Source organism: Pituophis catenifer, unplaced genomic scaffold (genome assembly GCF_029215685.1).
Source record: "Pituophis catenifer annectens isolate HBS135680 unplaced genomic scaffold, rPitCat1.0.hap2 SCAF_1, whole genome shotgun sequence".
Classification (NCBI taxonomy): Eukaryota; Metazoa; Chordata; class Lepidosauria; order Squamata; family Colubridae; genus Pituophis; species Pituophis catenifer.
The window spans coordinates 101,063,242-101,084,778 of record NW_027256881.1 but is presented as its reverse complement, the minus strand read 5'-3'; the positions used below and the strand labels follow the sequence as shown (position 1 = coordinate 101,084,778).

At 37.6% G+C, this 21,537-nt stretch overlaps 2 protein-coding genes across 2 annotated transcripts in view; one reads left to right on the top strand and one right to left on the bottom strand.

Annotated features, from left to right (window-relative positions):
• Positions 1 to 4,341, top strand: part of LOC139323889 (coiled-coil domain-containing protein 162-like) — a 42,720-nt gene extending 38,379 nt beyond the window's left edge. The window contains exons 30-32 of the mRNA XM_070953439.1: positions 2,038 to 2,097; positions 3,853 to 3,968; positions 4,249 to 4,341. Of these exons, the coding sequence (XP_070809540.1) occupies positions 2,038 to 2,097; positions 3,853 to 3,968; positions 4,249 to 4,341 (269 nt within the window). The remainder of the gene's footprint in view (positions 1 to 2,037; positions 2,098 to 3,852; positions 3,969 to 4,248) is intronic.
• Positions 4,342 to 5,108: 767 nt separating this feature from the next.
• Positions 5,109 to 18,958, bottom strand: CD164 (CD164 molecule). The gene is made up of 6 exons (XM_070932817.1): positions 18,645 to 18,958; positions 14,015 to 14,098; positions 12,284 to 12,364; positions 9,718 to 9,789; positions 8,676 to 8,762; positions 5,109 to 7,907 (listed from the first exon to the last, which is right to left on the bottom strand). The coding sequence occupies exons 1-6, from the start codon at positions 18,754 to 18,756 to the stop codon at positions 7,744 to 7,746; spliced, it is 600 nt and encodes a 199-aa protein (XP_070788918.1). The 5' UTR covers positions 18,757 to 18,958; the 3' UTR covers positions 5,109 to 7,743.
• Positions 18,959 to 21,537: the final 2,579 nt, after the last annotated feature.

Sequence of the window (21,537 nt, the reverse complement as noted above, 5' to 3'; positions counted from 1 at the left end):
CCTCCCGGCAGCAGTTCATCTGGCTGGGTTTTGTGCGGCTCATCAGAGCCTGCTATTTTCCAGTCTGTTCCCACTGCGATGTCAACCGGAAGTCTCATGGTTCTGTTGACTTTTGATGGGCTTGGGACAGGAGTGGTGCAACCATCCTCACTGTCCTAGAACTGTAAACGGCTTCTAATACAATTGTATCTTTCTAGATTGCCTTTGGGGATTGGGAGCAGGAGCCATTATTTTGCCATTGCCAGGATGAGTCAAAATCGGTTCCAGCCCATCCAGTTCCCCACAATCTCCAAACAAACAACACTGCAACAGCATTGCCTATGTAGCTTGGCATGATGTATCAATAGCTTCCCAGGATTTGGTGATGTGTCATTTAATTCCAGACAAGATTGTACTCCCCAAACCGAGCTTGTAATTTGAGGTTCTTTTGGATTCTCTACCCCTACTTATGGAATAGGTGGCAGCAGCAGAACCTAGATCAATTGTTGTTGTTCCAACAATTGTGAACTTTTCTGGACTAGGAGGCTGTGCTTATAGTCAACTCCTCTTTGGAGTACCAGAGTATGTATACACTGTACATGGGGCTGCCCTTGAGCACTACCCAAAAGCTACAACTGTTTTTGGATGCAGTACATGTAGTGTTGGGCACTCCCAAGTTTGCCCATGTTATAGCCCTGTTGTATGAGTCACATTTTGGCTCCCATTTTCCTTCTGGGTACAGTAGAAGGTGCTGTTTATCACCATAAAACCTTACATGCCATGGGAATATGTGGTGCTCTCTGAGCTTAGTTGTTTTCTTGCCAACATCTCATTACCCAGCTAAGTAACATCATTCCTGCATTATCCATCAGTGGTAAAGAAACATCTGCAACCAAAAAAAAAAAAAAGGCTCCAAGCACCAAGGATCTCAGTTCAAACCCTGAACTACATATATTCTTTTTATCAATGGGAGTGCCTCTCACTGAGGTATCTGTCTGTTCCACCATATTGAAGGGGTAGATATAGTCCAGGTCCTCTCTCTGAAATGTTGCTATCTAGTGTCTTTTCTGTGGAACATCTTCCACTTGCTATCTAGTGTCTTCCCTATCTTGTGGAACATCTTCCCTCTGGCAATCTGGGAGCCACCCACCCTTTTAGCCTTCCAAAGGGCCATCAACCCTAACCTTATTGTGTGCTCAGGTGCTGGGATAGTGACGGGAGCTTGCAGATGGTTATAGGAGCATCCTAGGAGGATGTTTCATGCATGGGATGTTTATGCTTTTAATGTTTTTTTAGTTTTGTTGTGAGTCACCCAGAATTATCTTCTGACAGGAACCATAAAATCGTTTACATAATTATAAATAAATGCTTCAAAATATAGATCCAGGTAATTTGATCCATGAAACACATGCATGCATTTAAACCTGCATCATATAACTAATTAAACCTCCATCAGTAATGAAGCATTACCTAAATCCACGCCATATAGGAATCATCTCTGTGAACACCTTCTTTGTACCAGTTCTTAATTGCTCAAATAACACAACTATTATCTACTTGTACAACTGGGAAGAAACGTTTTAAAAAACCATTACAGGGGATTTACTTGCTGAAGCCTGGATGAACTCTTGGTTCTGTTTACATGCACAAATGCTTAAAGTTAGGACTCCAGTGCTTGACAATATCATACTGATAAAACAGCAGCTGCATTATAGCACATCTCTATTCGGAAATACTGTTATTGAGTTGTAAGAAAAGCTATGATAGTATGAGCAGTTGAGTATGATGTGAGAATTTAATTATATCCACTTATTTAGATATATAGTAGTATTGCATACAGCATCAAAAACAGTCGGAAGACTCCATTTTAATGTTAACTAAATTTGAAATCTGATTAATCATAATCTAAACATGACTTCCTGAGCTCCTGAAAACAAAATACAAGTCTAACAAAAAGTGATGCATCCAGATCTGTTAAAAATGTAGACGTTTTGATACTTTATTTTTATTTTTCATAGTTTATTTTTCAATTCATCTTATTTATGTTCTTGCTTTCAGTTGCAAGAAGGTCTGCTAATCTTTCACACATTACTAAAAGCAAACATTACTATTTTCCAGGTAAGAACTAAGCTATCAACATCATTTCTCATTTTAACTTTAGCGTACTATCTTGGAAAGCTGTAAGGAAAAATATGTAAACCTGTAGGCTCCCTATACCAAGTAGTTAGTAGTATATAAAAACAAATAAAGTTCATGGATGGTATGTTTTTATAAACAGTGAGAATTTATTACTGTATCATTGCCATCGTAATGTTTACAATGCCCTGAGTTGAGCTTGACCTCTGGAGATTACATGGATATATGACTGTGTTATGATGACAGTAGACCAAGAGGCAAAAGTATTAAAGTGGTTTGTGCCTGTCATCATCCAGGATGTTTTTTAATCTCTCTAGTCAAACCTACTAGATTGCTCTGACAGCAACAACTACATCCTGGTAAGAATGTAATTTAAAGGATAACCTAGCTAACTTGGACTAATGTCAAAAAAGCTAATGGTATGGAATACTATCAAGAATGCCCTGGGCCTGGAAATTGGGGAAAAAATATTCAGAATATTGCCAAGATTTCAAATGCATTCTGTTCAGATTGCTTTAAAGTTCATTCACACACTTCAATTGTCATCCACACCAGCAATGGAAACATTCTAATGAATAAGCATCTCTTCTATGTAGAGCTGTGAATGGGATATATTAACAAAGAATACAATGTAGCATTGTGTACCTGTGCACACCAATATTCCAGAAATTGTTCCAAGCTCTAAGATTAACTGTACAAATTAATCAAAGCCTAGAATGTACTGCTGGTCTTCTGTAATGACCTCATTGCATTTTGTGCTTTGTTTACATTGTTAGTAGAGGTACACCAAATGGAATTTTTAAAGTACAAAATTTCACAAAATGTCTTGCATCAAATGAAACTGACAGATTATTTTGGAAGTACTCTGAGCTTTTGACAGAGATTAATGAGTTTAAAACACCTCCAAAAATGCTGAAAACCACAGGATGTTTGTAAATGATGTATTTTCAAGAAATGATATGCAATCGCTTCGATGTGACCTAGAAGAGGTGCTTGGAAATTATTTAGAGCCCAAATGCAGTATCTGTTCAACTGGGGAGAGGCTGTAACATTACCACTTAACAGTAACAGTAGAGCAGAACATGCAAAGATTGTCCAAAACAGGTGGTAGATTCTCATTTCAAACCAACCGTAATAGGCGCTATCACACTATAGCAGGAGTATCAAAACTCTCATGGCCTGCAGGCCGGATGTGTCATGTGCTGGCATGCCCACCCCGAGTTTAGTGAAGGGGGAAAAAGTCCTGATAAGTCACATGACAACGTGACGACATGAGTTTGACATCCCTGCAGTCCAGTGACTTTCAAAGGGGAGAAAAAGGGATTGGTTCCAGCCTTGAAAATAAACACATCTGCTTCTAGTATCTATCAGAACGATGGCTGTAGGCTTTTTAGTTGGCTAGTCTCACTGACGAGAACAGATGTGAACTACGTCTCTTTTCTGCAATCTCACTCAGTTGCCCTCTACAATTGTCAGGCAAGTTGCTATTAAGAAGGCTATGCAAATAAAAAAGTTATAGATTTGCCTGGGGGGAAAAAATCACCTTTTTTTCGTATGCGATGCTATCCCTATGCCCAGTGTGAGAAAGCATTTTTCGTTTTTGTTATATTTTATTGGGATTTGCCTAACAGAAGGTAAGAAGCTATCATTGACTTTTTTGCTGGGAGGGGGAGGAGGAGAGGTTTGTTTTTGGATGGACAACTATATAACATATTATATACTGCATTTATATTTCAGGTTCTTCTTCATGCAGTCAGAATGCAGAATTGCCAACATTCATATTAACCAAGGATTCCACTCAGAATCTTTTGACAGCCAAAACCAAATTAGAGAAGATTCCTAGACCAAAAACAGTGAGTAGTGAAAAGTTAATGAAAACATCAGACAACAAGTAAAGTTATCCAGTCGAGAGCAACAAGTTTATTAATTTGAATGCTATTTTTTAAAAGATTTTCACTTTGAAAGAATAACAATGGTTATTCTTGCATGTGTATACACCTCAGATATGCAGTGGGTTTTCCTCTGCTCTGCTTCCCCAGATTATGCCGCTACAAAAAATAGCCATTCCCAAATCTTTGAAATGTTAGCTATTCAGAGTGCAAAACGTAAAAATAACGAACTTTGTCTTTCCAGGTACCTTCAGGATGGAGAAAAAGAATAGTAGACGTTCTATTGCCAGATCTTACCCAAACTTCACATTCTACTTTTCCTGTGCAACAAGAGTGAAACACATCTCAAAAATGAACTGCTACTAGATTTGTCATTGACCAAGACTGAAAACATTACTGTGCATATAGTTGCTGTCAGTAATTGTTAATAAAACTTTTCCTACCATATTTTCTTCAATGCTTTTGAGTAATAATATGAGAATAAAAGATTTTGGCTTCGTCATGCCATATTGAAATTTCATTGTTGTTCTTTTGAAAGTTACATATTGTCATTGTACAGGTAGTCCTCAACGTACGGCCACAATTGAGCCCAAAATTTATGTTAAGAGAGAAATTTAAGTGGGTTTTGCCCCATTTTACAACTTTTCTCACCACATTTGTTAAATGAATCATTGTAGTTCTTAAATTAGTAACATGGTTATTAAGTGAATCTAATTTCCTCATTGACGTTTCTTGTCAGGTTGCAAAAGGGGATCACATGACTCCGGGACACTGCAACAGTCATAAATGTGAGTCAATTGTTAAGCATCTGAATGTAAATGTGACCAAGAGGATGCTACAATGGTCACAAGTCCCTTTTTTCAGTGCTGTTGTAACTTCGAACGGTCACTAAAGGAACTATTGTTAAGTCGAGGACTACCTGTATATAATGCACATGCAATGTATAAAACTGTAGTTTGATATTTCTTAAACAAATGATCTCTTGGGTCCCCTAAATTACAAATGCCTTATAAAAGTACATAGCACTATTACATGCTGTCAATGTAATGTTTATTAGGTTGTTTATGTAGTCTAGTTCTAAGTAACTTACTTGGACAAAAAAAGCATTTTAATAAATGATTTATTTTCGTATTACGGTTGTAAATAATTTGCATTTCTTCCAATGACAACACCACATATGCAGTACATAATATCTATAACATTCCATTCCCTATGCAGTACATTTGCATATGAGAGTTCTAAGAACAATCCAGATAAAGAATGAAAGTCACAATTTACTATCTAAAGAATTAAGGTCCACGTGATCAGTTATTCTATACAGGCAATTGCTTAAAAAACAAACAATATGCTGAATTTCAAACGACCAGCAAAGTGATAAAAATCTATTCATATTAATTCATAAGTAATGGCATTATACCGAAAACAAAGTTTTATCTATCTAAATCTAGATGGTAAAGAATTTAATATGTGAATAACTGGGAAGCCCCTTAATGTGTCTGCTGTAGTTTGGTAGATTACAAATGAAGTTGGTTTAGAAAATCAAATCTACTGCCACTGCATGAAATTGTTAGCAATGCCCTAGTAACTAAACATATAGTTTTATGGGTAAATAGAAAATATAGATTTCCTGAAAGGTAATACTAATACCTGAATTTTCTAAAATCATTGGAAAAGAGTAATTGCTGACACTAAGGGGCAGATATATTGATTAAAGTTTCTTTCCCTGACATGAGGCCAACATTAAGAAAATTTAAGGCACTTGAAAGAGGATTCACTATATTTAGGAATACATGTTTTAATGTCTTTGACAGGTATTCTTGGCTCAGTAACAAAATCATCTCACATTTTGATTTTGGAAGTGCATACTGCACTGTCAGTTTTGAAACATTTCTCCCTTTAAATTTACAAGGTAAATACTAACATTCAAGAATAAGCATGGAAGCAGAAAGTAAATAGCTTTTTAATCTTACTTTGAAGAATACGCTAATCTAATATTAAGAGTGCATTTTTAAACCATCATTCTTTAGAATTTCATTAGCGTTGTTTAAATTTTCAGCTTAACTTAAATTTATAAAGATCATGGGAAGATGGGTAAAATGACTACCACAAGGCCATTAAATACACATCACCTATTTTGGAAATATCTGAATGGAGTAGCCAGTTCAACTGTCTTATTCACCTGAGCTATTGTCTTTTAGGAGTGCAGTTGTTGGAAGATTCTTTAAAATTACAGTACTCTCTACTAAATATATTTTATGAATTGACTTTCGGACTAATATTGAAGTGAATTTTACTCAAACTGGAAGGATTAAGGAAATTAGAATGATGTTAACATTTTTAACAATAAATCCACAGAGTCAATTTTGTCATCAGCATACTATCAACCACTGCAGTTCCTCTTTGACTGGAGCTCATCCAGCAGAAGCACTTAACTCTATAAACTGAGTTCTGATTATTTCAATTGTATTTATCAAATGACTTGCAAAACAAACATTAAGAAGCTATTAAGAGAATAATCAAAATAAAATAACTTAGTTCAAGTGTTCAATCAAGTTTGTTTCTATCACAATTGTTCAATCACACAATTTGCTGTATTATGAGACCTACAGGTAGGATATTGCTATGTGGGAATAAAATATTCTAAGATCCATGCAGGACTACAGTACCTTTAAAATATCCATAATGTTGTGAGCACAAACTGTTTGCTAAAATTATTATCCTCATATGAAAAGCGTAGCATTTTCTAAGGCAGGTAATTTGAAGGCTACGGACAAATGGCTTTAGAAACAGTAAACAAAGCCTGGATACAGCAGATTGAATCCATACTTTGCCACATTTAATAGACCCACAAAAATCAGTTGGATAAATTCATCACATGTAGCTTACCGAATCTATTTTCCTCAAAGGATCTAATTCCTCAAAAATATAGATCCAATACATTGTATTAACACATATGAAAACAGTTAACAATGTTAGCATATAGTGCTGAGGTTCATATGTTTAATGGAGAAAACTTGGTGCAAATAAAATGACATTCTTCACTGAACCTCAAAATATAAGATGGCACAACACTTCAATTTGCAATCTGCTAATTAAGGCACTGGTCCTTCTTCCTTACGCATAGGGGAATTTATATCTTTTGATCATCATTCTTCCTATAGATGCTTACACTTACAATAGAAAACAATCACCCTTGTAACATCATATAATATGGAAAAATATGGGCATTCATATTTGTTAAGAAAAAAATATCCTAAAAACATCCTACAAATCTCTTCCAATTTCCAAGCTGAACAGATAAAAAAACCATAATTTTCATAGATACTTTTTATGTCAAATTAACAGTAATCTATTTTTAATAATGATGCATAGGGATATTGTATCTAAACCTAATTAAATCACTGTAATCGTAAATTTACCTACCAAGGACATTGCTGCCACTAAATGCAATAACTATCAACAACTATATTTGGATATCAAATAAAAGAATAGATTCTATAGTAGCAGCTACTAAAAATTTAAAACAGCAAATAAGGGTTCATGCAGAATATTGCAAATATTTCTGTTCAGCAAGACATGATTCACACAACCTTATTCCAAGCACATTTCAGACCTATTTTTTTTAAGTCTTGAAAAATAATATCTTGAACTGCTGTATTCCATAAAGAATAAGCATCTTTTGGTGTAGCTAACCATAAATATTGAGCTAATCTAAGTCCACTTAAAAAGCAACATTTTCCTAGAGTGTGTGATAGTTTTGTTCTTTGGACTTGCAAAATTTATACAGAAAGAAGATAACTGCTTGCAGACCCAGCACAAGTACAATACCACCAATGAAACTGGCTGCATCAAAACTTGCTTTATGATGTGATGGCTTGGTAGTTGGTATTAGAGCTGATGTACCTGTCAAATAAGAGGATTATAATTATTAGTGATTTGCTCCTGAATTATATTTTCTATGTATTATTTTTTATCATCTAAAATCAGTTCTACAGTTCTGTCTCTATGAAACAGAATTTGAATACACTCTTCAAGTCCTTTTCTAGATTAGATGCTACAAGCAGGAGAGGTCAATTGCTGTTTAAACCTGTTCAGATTATTTACATCCTGTGTGAGGATGCTATAGAGACCACAGATACATGATTAAAAAAAAATTAAATGCAAATCTTATAAGATTTAATTATCTTGCAAACTCTCAAAGAATGATTTAAAAGTGTTATATGATGTGGAAATTAATTGCTGATTCCCTCCCCACTTTGCAATGTGGATATATAGTATCTCTCTTGGAATCATTAAAGCTAAGCACAACTAATTACTTAACGCGTTGTAAGCCGCCCTGAGTCTCCGGAGAAGGGCGGCATATAAATCAAAATAAATAAATAAATAAATAAACTACTGCTTCACAAAGAAAAGCTTATGAAGTGACAAAAGACACTTGCTTTATGATTCAGATGTTTTGTAGATGGTCCCTTACCTCCCTGGAAGGGAACATTATTACACAATTTGACTCTTGTTTTCCAGTGTCTGACAATAGACACATACTATTTTATTTAATCCATAGTTCACTTGCCTTTTGCTTTTTCTTATTCACCCAAGACAAGAACTGTCTTACAAGTAACTTTCCTCAAGACAACAGAGTTCATTATGAATGCCTGTTAAATTAAATTTTACCTGTTTTAGCAGTAATAACAGAAGTAGTAGCAATGGTTGTACTATTCAGAATAGGTTTTCCTGTCGAAGTTGAGTTAATTGTACTACCTGTTATAAAGAAACAGTTTATACCATTTTATTTGCCTTGAAATATGAATGTACATGTATACTTACAATCCTATTTGTGATTCACATCATTGAACATGACCACATATATTTTGAAGGACTATGAAAATTATAAAAATATCAATGAATGATATATTGAACACAATTTAAGAATCAAATATAAAAGAGGGCAATATCATAAATGGAAACCCACAAAAATGTTGATCTTCAGTTGGAGACTGCCAAGAACAAGAATGTAAAACAAGACTCTTGTATTGTTATTGAGATTAGTGGAGGAAAGAGATCAGGAAAAGGAGGATATAGCCTGCGCAGTTGTTATATATTTAGGCAGTGAGGATTTTGGAGAAGAAAATATATATCTTTTTCTTGTGTCTTTTTGCATTTTCTTGATCAAATAGACAAATATCAACTCATGAGTTACTTCTGTAACTATTATGCATTTCAGCACAACTAGATCTCTTTGTTGCTGTGCAAATTAATTGGGTTGAAATGCCTACATTCAATATTATAACTATGTAGTTTCAACCAAGGAGAATTTCTAAAAGCAGTCAAGTAACAATACTGTAAATGCAGGCACATTTAAAATTTTACCAGTTAGAAGAAATTACTCATGAAAAGAGAATGGAAATATAGAAACTGAATTTTTTGTTTAGAAGAAATGCTTAGAAATAGTGATTTATGAATTGCTGTATATTTATAATTTTTATACTGTTACTTGAACAATACTAACGCACACTCTCAAAGCAGATTTTGCTTGCTCTATAGATTTATCAAATTACTGATATAATTGAGCATAATTACTTGAGCACAAGAATCACATATGTAAATAAAAAACTTACATGTCTCTTCAAATACTTATTTTACTACAGATTCATTACTGGAAAGCATTAAGCTAAAACAATATGTCTGCATCAATGCAGATTTTTTTTATTGTTACCTGTTGGGCTGGTGACTGTGGAGAAGTTACTAGCTGTAGTAGTCTTACTAGCTGTAGTACTGGGAGGTAAATCTAAAAAAACAAAATAAAACTATGAAGCATAAAATTGATTTTAGTAGTAATATTTAGTAGTAATATCTAGGCTGAGAATTCTTCTAGGGTTCTTATGCACATGTAAATCTTTACTTGAGTAACTTGGTGTTTGTCCTGGCATTTTTAAAAGAAATATCATCTAAAGCAGGGGTGAAATCTACTTACCTTCCCTATTGGTTCGGAAGTGTGCGCGCACGCTTGCTTCACTTGCATGTCACATGCGATTTTGAACCCTCTGCGCATGCGCAGAACCAGGTTACTTCCTGGTTAAAACAGGTTACTTCCTGGTTAAAACCAGGAAGTAACGATGTCCGGGCGGGTGGGTGGAGCCTCGCATGCCGCCACTACCAGTTCTCCGAACCATCTGCCGCTGCTGCTACTGGTTCACCCGAACTGGTGCGAATCGGTAGCATTTCAGTCCTGATTTAGAGTTAATAATTACAGCAGTTATTACTCTGCTCATCAGTAGTCAATAATCAGCTGGAGTTCATGAGACATCTAAATCCCTTCTACAGTAATGGATATACAGCTCTTCATCTTCATTGGGATTGCAAAGCTAGAGATTCAAGAAGAGAAAAAGTATCCACTGAAGGGGCAGGATTGAAATCTTGTACATGACACTTTACATCATCTGCCCTAGAAGCTGGGAAATATCATTAGGTCCAGGTGACTAGTCTGAACAACTGACAAAACTACTAAATAGTCTATTCATTTTCTTCGGTAAGGTTCTTTTTTCAGACTTTTTTCAGTGTTTAGAATTTCATCAAAGGGTTATCAGTGTACTAATTAAAATAACTCTTATCTTTACTAATTAGAAATCCTAACTCTTTGATGGTCTACATCAGGGGTGGCAAATTTGGTTTGGGCTGCATTATATTTGACCTAAGGAGGCCAGGGTAGGGGAGGCGAGGGTGGGCGTGACCAGCTCGATGTCACTTGTGTTGGGGACGCCTGTGGTGGCCTGAGTGCTCTGCCAGTGAAAATGGGATCCTGAGCTCCGTTTTTAGCTGTGACGGCCTCCTGCAACCCCTCTGCCAGTGAAAATGGAGCTCGGGAGGGCCACCCGCAGCCCTCCCAAGTTTTGTTTTCGCTGGCAGAGGCATCAAGGGCCAGTCCTTTGCTATTTCCAAGGTGGCCCTGCAGGCCAGATCTAAGCACCCCATGGGCCGGATCCAGCCCTCAGGCCTTGAGTTTGACACCCCTGGTCTACATAGTGATTGTGTCATACTCCTGCTGAGTTGATGGAGATTGAATTAGACGCTCTACATAGGGGTACTGGGCTATTGGGATTTGAAATGGGCTGACAGTCACCACCATCTTTGTTAGTGGAAGGGTTCTGAATTGGTTGTCAATGTTCTGTTATCCAAACCTCAGAAAATTCTTATGGAATGAGCAAACTGCAATGTTTAGGCAAGGCTCCTATTAGCCAATGAGGTCAAGATAAGGTGCTTTTTGAAGATATTCAGTGATGGAACTCAAGAGTTACCATAAAAACTTGTGGCATTTTGTGGTGCAGTTCACTCATTTAGCTTTGTAATTATGCAAATTTTTCTCATTTTTATTGTACAAGCAATAGGTAGTCCCTGATTTACAACAGCTTGTTTAGTGACTATTCAAAGTTACAAGAGCATTGAGTCCTTCGGGAGAATGGCGGTATAGAAATTTAATAAAATAAAATAAATGGAAAAAAGTGACTTATGACCATTCTCCACACTTACGACCATTGCAGGAACAAGTGTTTTCAAAATTCAGACACTTGGCAACTGATTCATATTTATGACAGTTGCAATGTTCTGGGATCACATGATCATCTTTTGCGACCTTCAGACAAGCAAAGTCAATGAGGAAACCAGATTCACTTGATAACCGTGTCACTCACTTAACAACTGCAGTGATTCACTTAATAACAGAGGCAAGAAAGATTGTAAAATGGGGCAAAACTCACTTAACAAATGTCTCACTTAGCAACAGAACTTTGGGGCTCAATTGTGGTCCTAAATCGAGGACTACCTGTACAGAATCTCTCACCTTGTGAACCCATGGAAAAACCTGAACAATGTTCAGACTTTAGAAACAAACCTAAAAGAGATTATCAGCCTGCTAAAGTTTTAAGGTTGCATCAGAAAGATCTAAACTGCATCATATTTTGAAAACACTGCAGAGTTCATCCTTTTTAAATAGAGTTCTCAACAGAATTCTATTCTATAACAATAGGGAAAAAGGATGGACATAAAGAAACACAGAAATAGTAAAAGGCAAGATTTGCCAGCAATGGAGAATTTAAAGAAACAAGAATATTTTCAGTTGTCATCTGGCAGCTGCAGTGCAGTAAAAGATTAGGTGCTGAACAAACATAATCAATATGTTTGTCCTGTTTACTATACTGAATAAAGTTTTCAGGCAGCTTTGCTTTCAGGTTGTTTGGCCCTTAAATAATTATTCTCTTTATCATCATATATGCATAAATACTCACCTGCACATGTCCCGTTTTCAGAAACAGCAACACAACCAGGTAATGTAGTTGTGGAATTTGTGCACTGAGACGGAGTTTTTTCTAGAGAAAAAAACCAGCTTTTAATGAATGAAACTTTAAAGCATTTGGATACAATTCTTATTATAAACCTTGTTCTATAATGCCCTTAAAAACCCAATGAAGTTCTGATTTAATAAAATATTAAGTAAATATTTAGTAAAACATGTAGAAATCTACAGTTAAAACACTGGCTTAATATGTAAAAGATAAATCCCGCTCATCTCTTAGCTTTTTTCAAGTTTAATTTTATCAGGTTCTATGTTGTAGAAATAATAGAAGACACAAGGGAAGAGGGGAAGAATTCTTAAACATTGCCAGATTATAGTCTGAAACTATAACAATTTCATTCAGTAGTTTTCACTGCAAATTGTTTCAATTTTTCATTATTCCAATGATTTCTTGCTATTTCCAATGCAATCTCTTTCTATGCTTTCATTAAGTTTATCAATACCATGCTTATTTTGCCATTTTAGCAACCATATATTTTTGTGTTAATGTGCTGCACATATCTTCTAGTTGGTAGATTAAGGCAGAATTAATCTAGCAGAATAATCAGAACACAACAGGGAGCAGTTTAAAATAAGGTATTTTGACCACATAAGAGCTGTGATGGCAAACCTATGGCACGGGTGTCACAGGTGGCACGTGGAGCCATATCGGTGGGCACGCAAACTCAGCTCTGGCACACATGCGTGCACCGGTTGATTTTCGGGCCTTCTGGGCCCACCAGAAGTCAGGAAACACGCTGTTTCCAGCCTCCGGAGGGCCTCTAGGAAGAGTGGGGAAGGCTGTTTTTGCCCTCCCCAGGCTCCTAGAAAGGCTCTGGAGCTTGGGGAGAGCGAAAAATGGGTCTACTGGGCCCACCGTGCCATCACGTGCCAAAAGCAGGGGGAGCATGGGGCGCAAAGAATTATGGATGTGGGCACACGTCCCCCACCCCGCTTTTGGCACACGATGGCAAAAAGGTTAGCCATCACTGACATAGAGGAAGTGAATGAGTGGATTCCAGAACCATATTAATGGTGTTACGAAATACTCAAAGGATAAATCTATTGTATTATGAATGCTGATAATAAGGATAGGAAGATATGGAGAGTTGTAGTTAATCCTTACTGACAACTTTGTGTCATTCTGCTTAATGTGTAAAAATAAACATATTTGATTTTCCAAATAATGATTACTAAGACTAGATTTAGTTTTCCTTTAAAAAATAACACCACAAATTGTGGCCTTAATTTTTCTTTACTATTTGTTTCCTCTTCTTTGTACTTTCTATAATGTTGCTTAGCCCAAAAGAAACTGGTGGGCTGTCTGTCTTTTAGTTATTAGATTGCTTAGCAATCTCTTAGCAGATATCTCCATATTTCATATACAAGCCTAAATACCAACGAACAACTTGAGGGGCAAAATACATATGATTTCCATATTTCATATACAAGCCTAAAAATACCAACGAACAATTTGAGGGGCAAAATACATATGATTATGCTCTCTTATCAATTTACATGAATCTCTGAAGTTGCATATATGTAGCAATAACAGATTTTTATATATGTTTTGGTTGTGAAGAACCAAACCTTACAATGTTTAATCTTACAATGTGTGCAAAAACTAATAAAGTCAAGAAAAAAATGTAATAAATCAGAAGTATTTCAATGTAATTCAATTTACCAGTGCATTGAAACCATGTGCAATTCAGTTGAGATGATTCAATAGCAATGCAGGAAGTACAATTTGTATGTCTTTCACAGCCAACTAGAACAGAAAATAAATTGTAAAAACAGAAGCCAATTAACAATAGATAGAAAATAGAAATGTAAAAGACAACAAACAGTTTAAACTTAAAGGCTTTACTGTATCACTGATGACTAAAAATATTTGCATGATAGATACTTTATATGTGAACCAAAATCCAGAAATAGTTGTAATAGTCTTCATTTTTAAATGGAAAATTAACAGAGCAAAGGAGTGGAAGGAGTAGACAAAGCATGGGACATTATGAATTACCATATTTTTCACACTATAAAATACACCATAGTATAAGACGCACCTTCATTTTTGGGGAGGAAAATAAGAAAAAAGCTGATTGGGGGTGGATCGGCCTCCCGGAATATCCCCAATCAGCTGTTCCCAGAGGTGAACTTTAGCAATAGGTTCCTTGGTTGTGAGCTCTGCGCCTTGCTTTTTTTTTCAGCCTCTGAAACCTCCGCCTCAGAGGCTTTTTTTTTTCCAGCCTCTCAAACTTCAGAGGCTTTTTTCAGTCTCTGAAACCTCCATTTCAGAGGCTGGGGCAGGGCTACATTTGGTGTATATGACGCACCCAAATTTTCACCCCCTTTTAGGGGTGAGGAAAGGTGCATCTTATACTCCGAAAAATACAGTATTCATATTTAGAATTTGGTTCTTCAACAGCTAATTTTGTTAGGTATTCTTGGCTCACAAAATATTAGGTTAACCTATTGCAGTATTATTTGCATGCCAAATTTATGTGTCTATAAGCCTTAAAGCTCGTCTTCTTTTCCTTTCACTCTAAAAATGGATCTAATTTTAGCAACAGCAATAGTACTTAAGACTTATATACCGCTTCACAATGCTTTACAGCCTTCTCTAAGTGGTTTACAGTGTCAGCTTATTGCCCCAACAATCTGTGCCCTCATTTTACCCAACTAAGAAGAATGGAAGGATGAGTCAACCTTGAGCAAGTCAAGCAGAATAAGGGCCTTCTCCATGGTGGCTCCCTCTCTCTGGGAACATCATTCTCCCAGAGATTAGAACAGCCCCAACCCTAATTCTCTTCTGGAAGGTGCTGAACACCTGGTTCTGCCAGCGGGCCCGGGGAACCCAGAGTAGGATGGAGCACATTAAATGGCTCGTGTCTGTCGCTGGGGTGGGAGGTGGGGGTCAGCAGTGATTTTATTACATTAATTTATTTGATTTTTTATGAGTTTTAGTTTTTTAAATGTTTCTTTTATATTCTGTAAGCCGCCTTGAGCGAATAGGCGGCAATATAAATCAAATAAATCAAATCAAATCAATAAATAAATAAATATCAGCCTGCAATACTGCATTCTAACCACTTCACCACCACTGCTTTTAATTACTAAATTCTATACACTAATGACACTAATTTAAATTTCAACTAAATTCTTTCAATTTTAACAAGAATATCCCTAACTATCACAATAAAATGTCATATTTATACTTACGGCACAAATAGTGCTTTCCCTGTCTTAAGGATAAGATAATCAATTTCAATGATCCACCCAATGACAAAATGGATTGTTCTAGATTCCAAAAAGTTCTGTCAAAGCCCTGATTGCTCTGTGGATGTAGAGCTGTCCTGAGTGGTCAATGCAATCCCTCCTAAGCATGTTCTTCTTGCCAGCAGAGCCTGAACAGCAACTTGGCATGTATCTGAATTGAGAACTATGAAATAAGCAGGATGTCTTCTAGAATACACATGAAGAAAAGCCCATGCCAAATAAAGTTTGATACAGTTTAAGGCCCATTAAAAAGTCAATATGGTACAGTATGGAGGTCTTCCAAATGTCACCCAATGGAGCTTTTCTAAATAGCAAGGTGCATATTGCAATCTGTCCCAAAGAAAGACCCAAACTCTCAGTAACATATGAGAAATCCATAAGAAACCTTGAATGCTTGCATTCACTACAATTCAACCTCTGCGCTGATGCAAATCCAGATGTGGAAGCATCCAGAATACTATCCTGTCCCATTTTGGATGAGTTTCAGCGGTGATGCTCAAGATGAGCATGGTATGTGATTGATCTGTCAATTGTGTATTCAACTCTTACAATTACAGGTAGTCCTTGACTTACAACAGTTCATTTAGTGACCGTTCAGTTACAATGGCACTGAAAAGGTGGCATTAGCTTTTTTCACTCTTGCAACCATTGCAGCATCCCCATGGTCATGTGATCAAAATTCAGATGCTTGAGAACTGACTCACTTTTATTACCATTGCAGTATCCTGGGCTCATGCAATCACCTTTTGCATTCTTCTGACAAGGAAAGTCAACAGGAAAACCAGATTCACTTACTTATGTTACTAATTTAACAGCTGCAGTGATTCACTTAACTCTGCTAAGAAAGATAATAAAATGGAGCAAAATTCACTTAACAAATGTCTCATTTAGCAACAAACATTTTGGGCTCAATTGTGGTTGTAAGTTGAGGACTTCGTGTACTGTCTTATTAAATTAGTAGGATAGCCTAGTTAAGGCCATCAATGCTTCAGAATGAGAAAGGGAATAGTTCCATCCTTCTTTGTTCTCTATTTTTATAACTCTATTGATCCTCTAGGACTTCTTAGTAGCTTTCATACCATTGATTATGGTGTTTTCTTGAACAGGCAGTCTAATTTGGGCTATGGTGGAAGTATACTATAGTGGTTTCACTTGTACTTGGAAACCCTTTTTCATAAGGGAGAATTACTGTTTCTAAAACTGTACTTGTACATGGCAACTGAGATAGAGTCCCTGGGGTTTCATATTATTTCACCATGCTTTTTAACATATGTAAATAAAAATGCTGAGCAGTCATCCACAGATGTGGGCTGAGGTGCTCTCAACATACAGTTTTCACCTAGCTCTACTTCTCCTTCTTAACCAATGGGTGAGACAATTGGCATTCAGTTCTTGGGCAGGGTAAGGGACAGGATAGCAGTGATTTACCAATTATCAGGTGATTTACCAATTATGAGCTTACCGAGACAGAGATAGTCTTACAACAATATTCATATTCTGGTAACTTCCTGGTTGGATTATTGCAATGTATTGTACATGGAACTCCCTTCAAAAACATGACAATTTCAGCTGTTTAAAATAGAGCAGTTACACTGCCCCCTGGCTTGACACAGATTATTCCAGTATTTCACCATCTATATTGGTTACTGCTCCATTTCCAAATCCTATTCAAAGTGATAGCTTTCACCTTTAAAGCCCTCAAAAGCTTAGGTGCAGTTGCCTAAGGAGCACCTTGTTTCATATGCATTGACCCAGACCTCAGTATCGTCTAAGAAGGCTCTCCAAGTCCCCCCACAAAGGTGGTGATGTGGATTTCTATAAAGGAGAAAGCCTTTTGTAGGCCTTCATAACAAAAGTAATTCTGCTACTTCCGGCTCTAATTTGTCCCCCTTCGATTCGCCTTGCTAAAGTGGACCTTGCCGGCCAGCAGAAGAAACTCAAAAAAGGGTCCACAAATGACTACCTGCCTCCATCTCGCAAGGCTCAAATACATGGGGGTTTCTTTCACCTCTCCGCCGTCCATTTAAATCCCGGACAAACCGAAAAGCAGCTGCGTGGCTTCTTATTCCAGCAAGCGAAAGCAGCGACCGTAACTGTCGTTTAAAACCGTCTGTTCTTCAAACGGCCTTTTTTCTTGCTGTGAAATTCGGTCGCTTTTGAGCGCAGACCGAAGGAAACGCTTGGCGTGTGGACAATCCAGCGGAGAGTGCTTGCAACTGTGCGCGGTGGGATCGCAGCGAAGGACTTCTTTTCCTTCTGGGATATATCGATCAGAATAGAGCCGGAAGGGACCTCGGAGGTCTTCTAGTCCAACCCCCACTGCTCAAGCAGGAGACCCTATACCATTTCAGACAAAGTGGCAGTCCAGTCTCTTCTTAAAAACCTCCAGTGATGAAACACCTACAACTTTTGGTGGCAAGCAGTTCCACCGGTTAATTGTCCTCACCGTTAGGAAGTTTCTCCTTAATTCCAGGTTGCTTCTCTCTTTGGTTAGTTTCCAATCGTTTTTTTTTTGTCTTGCCTTTTTGAACAGTGATTCGTGTGTGTGTGTGTGTGTGTGTGTGTGTGTGTGTGTGTGTGTGTGTTGCAGGTATATATTTATATATGTATATAGCCATGTATTGTGTGTGTTATGCATGTGTTTGGGTAGATATACACTTTCTCTTGGCAACAGAATTTCATTTTTAATGCGGGCCGGTGTGCTCGCAGTAAAAAAAAATGACAATAAAGTTGTCTTATCTTCCGCCTTCGGCGATCCCACGACTTTTCTCAGGCCATTCGTTTCTCCCCACTCCCTCCACACCCTCGGCCACGACTCTGGCAACCGGTTCCCCAACTCGAAACGCGGCCGAAGGTAGAACCGCAGCGGCCGCCTCCCTTTCTTTTTCTTACGCCTCGGGATTCGCGGCCAAAACCCTTTCCCCTCGGGACGCGCGGCAGCCCAGGGCCTCCGCCTGCTAAATCGACGGGCCGCCTCAAGTGAAGCCCAGGCGTTTCCAGCACGCTCCCCCCACCCCACGGCTCACCCTCTTCCTTACCTTCTTCGACAGCTGCTTTGCTCTGCGGAATAAGGCAAGAGGCGAGAACCGCGAGGAGCAGCGAACAAGCCAGGGTATCCCAGAAGTAGCGCTGGCGGCTGTAACGGCTCATGTCGGCAAACGGTGGAGAAAACTGAGACCACCCCCCTCCCCTCTCAGAAGAGCGTCGTCCGTTCCAGGTGGCCGTTTAACGCCCCGTCTCGCGCCCAGCGGTTTCCCTTCCCGGACCGTACTGCCTTCTGCAATCACGTGAGGCGGCCGTTGAACGGAGGACGGAACGAGGAGGCCAAGGGCGTGGCCTCGCTTACACCTTTCTAGTATATAATAGTTTTAGACCACTACCCTCCCCCCCATCTTTTACTGCGTTGGATCGGCCCCTCCCACATCGGAATCGGCACGTCGTAGTCACGTGACCGACGCTTCGCGGGCGAATCGAGGGTGGGAAGCGCTGCGGCCGCTCTAGGCCCGTACGCTACAATCCCTTCTCTCGTAAATCTGGCGACGCAATTGGCGAGGAAGTGATGTCATGCAATGCTCTGCCGCCGCAAAATTCGCAAATGTTAATGCGGTGCCGTGTGGAGCTTCGGGATCGGATTGGTACTATCTTCTTCCATAGCACAAAGGCTTTTCGTAAAACCGTGAGATCAAAAGTTTTTTTTTTTTAAAAAAAGAAAAAAACTTTTTGGATATGCGCGAAAAATGTTTTTGGAACTTGGGAGTCGCACCCCACCCTACATATATAGATATGACTTGGAAGATAAATTGTCAGTCAAAATTAACATAATTTCCCTCCAGACGTTCGGGCATCTTTGGTCCTTCTTTGGCGTCTAATAAATTACATTTTATTTTTCACTCTTCCAAAAATTCGGTATTTACCGTACACAAAATTAAACAGTACAGATAGTCCTCGGCTTATAACAGTTCATTTAGTGACCGTTCAAAGTTACAATGGTGCTGGAAAAAGTGACTTATGACCATTTTTCAGAACATGTAACATCCCCATGATCATGTGATCAAAATTCAGATGCTTGGCAACTGGTTCATACTTATGACCATTGCTGTGTCCCAAGGACATGTGATCACCTTTTGCAACCTTTTGGCAAGCAAAGTCAATGGGAAAGCCAGATTCAATTAACAACTGGGCTACTAACTTATCAACTGCAGTGATTCACTTAACAACTAGCAAGAAAGGTCGTAAAATGGGGCAAAACTCACTTAACAAATGTCTCACTTAACAACAGAAATTTTGGGCTCATTTGTGGTCGTAAGTTACGGACTACCTGTATATGAGAGAAAGACTGAACTCTTTACCTTGAATGCCTTTACAAAGTTACATAGATGCCTTTACAAGGTTACAAAGACGATTACAAATATCATAAGCATGCTTTATAAGTGAGATCTTTAAAGGCCTTTTCTAGATCTATGGTATCTTAACAAAACATTCTATTTATACATTGCCAAATTGATATATCCCTTCACTTCCTCTCCCATTTTAATAACAACAGTTAAAAACTAGTGGTTGAACAGGTTTAGCAGGTTGGGTTGATGGTTTTACTGTCTGCCCTTTCCCTAAGAAGGATCATTGCTCTACATATGGAACAATTTCCCATCCCCTTTTGCATAAAAAAACTCCATACAACCTGTAATCTGAAATAGATACAGATTTGGGATGTTTCTGGGAGTACTTTGTTTCGTGTTTGTAACGTCTTCCTTAAAATCTGATGAGGGGAATAGTGAGTTCAAGCACTGTTATATAATGTGAATCTGTGAAGCCCAATCAATTCTTAACCTGTAGATTGAAATATACTGCTCAAAAAATAAAGGGAACACAAGCAGAAGATATCCGAGATCTGAATGAATGAAATAGCTTTATTAAATACTTTGTTCTTTATATATAGTAGTTTATACACTGCCCAAACAACTAAAGAGAACACAAAACTACTGTATGTAACGAACAAAGTATTTAATAAGGCTATTTCATTCATTCAGATCTCGGAGGTCTTCTGCTCGTGTTCCCTTTATTTTTTTGAGCAGTGTATATCAGTTATTATCCTCCAAAGGGCAGTAATTTGGTAGTGCATCACTCCTGAAGCATCACTGGATGAGAATGATAACACAAAACCCATCATGTCTGGAGTTTCTCTGTTATCCAGGTTATGGTTGTCCCAAAAGTGTTGTTCAAAAGACAACTGGGATTTCTTGGTTTTTTCTTTCCTTGTCCAAGAAGCTTCTTCATTGGGAAAAAAAAATCAAGACAGTCCAGTTGCCTTTTGAACAACACCTTTGACCCATAATATTTCTACTAACTCATCATTGTCACAAGTTAAATCACATATAATAAGACCAGTCTCCAAGAATCCCTTTAAAAGTTGTCATCAAGCTGTACTGTTGATTTAATGGGAATGTATTAAATATATAAGAAGTAATAGTATATATTTAATTGTACTTAAAATTTAATACAAATTAATCCGAATATTAATTTTGTTTTGGCCCTACCACTCAAAGCTCAAATCCAGCACTCAGCTACAAAAGGTGGCAGATCACTAATGCTTAAGAATTGTTATGATGAATAAATTCTTTACCAGACTAATCAGAGGTCCATTTGGTTTAGGTTTAGGTATGAGGTATATTTGAATAAATCAAATATATCTCATAATTCATTGTGATTCTCATCAAGATGAATAAAACATGTAATTTGATAATATTAAAATTAGAGAATCTCTTTAGTGCTTCCTGCATAAGAAAACTATGTTATTGCATTGGCTATGAAGAGCCTGCCAATGTTAAAAAACCAAATGAATGTGCTTAAACACATATAATTCTCTTTGAGCAACTCAGTCTGTAGAAAATCCTCTTTTTAGAATCTCAGATCAGTCTTTCACAATTTTCTTAT

What these genes read in the sequence shown, in the direction of transcription:
- CD164 (XM_070932817.1), bottom strand. Translation starts at nt 18,756, where the DNA reads ATGAGCCGTTACAGCCGCCAGCGCTACTTCTGGGATACCCTGGCTTGT. An exon ending in TGAAAACGGGACATGTGCAG is followed by an intron (nt 9,790 to 12,283) that starts GTGAGTATTTAT and finishes TTGTTTTTTTAG; the next exon opens with ATTTACCTCCCAGTACTACA. An exon ending in TGTTATTACTGCTAAAACAG is followed by an intron (nt 7,908 to 8,675) that starts GTAAAATTTAAT and finishes CTTATTTGACAG; the next exon opens with GTACATCAGCTCTAATACCA.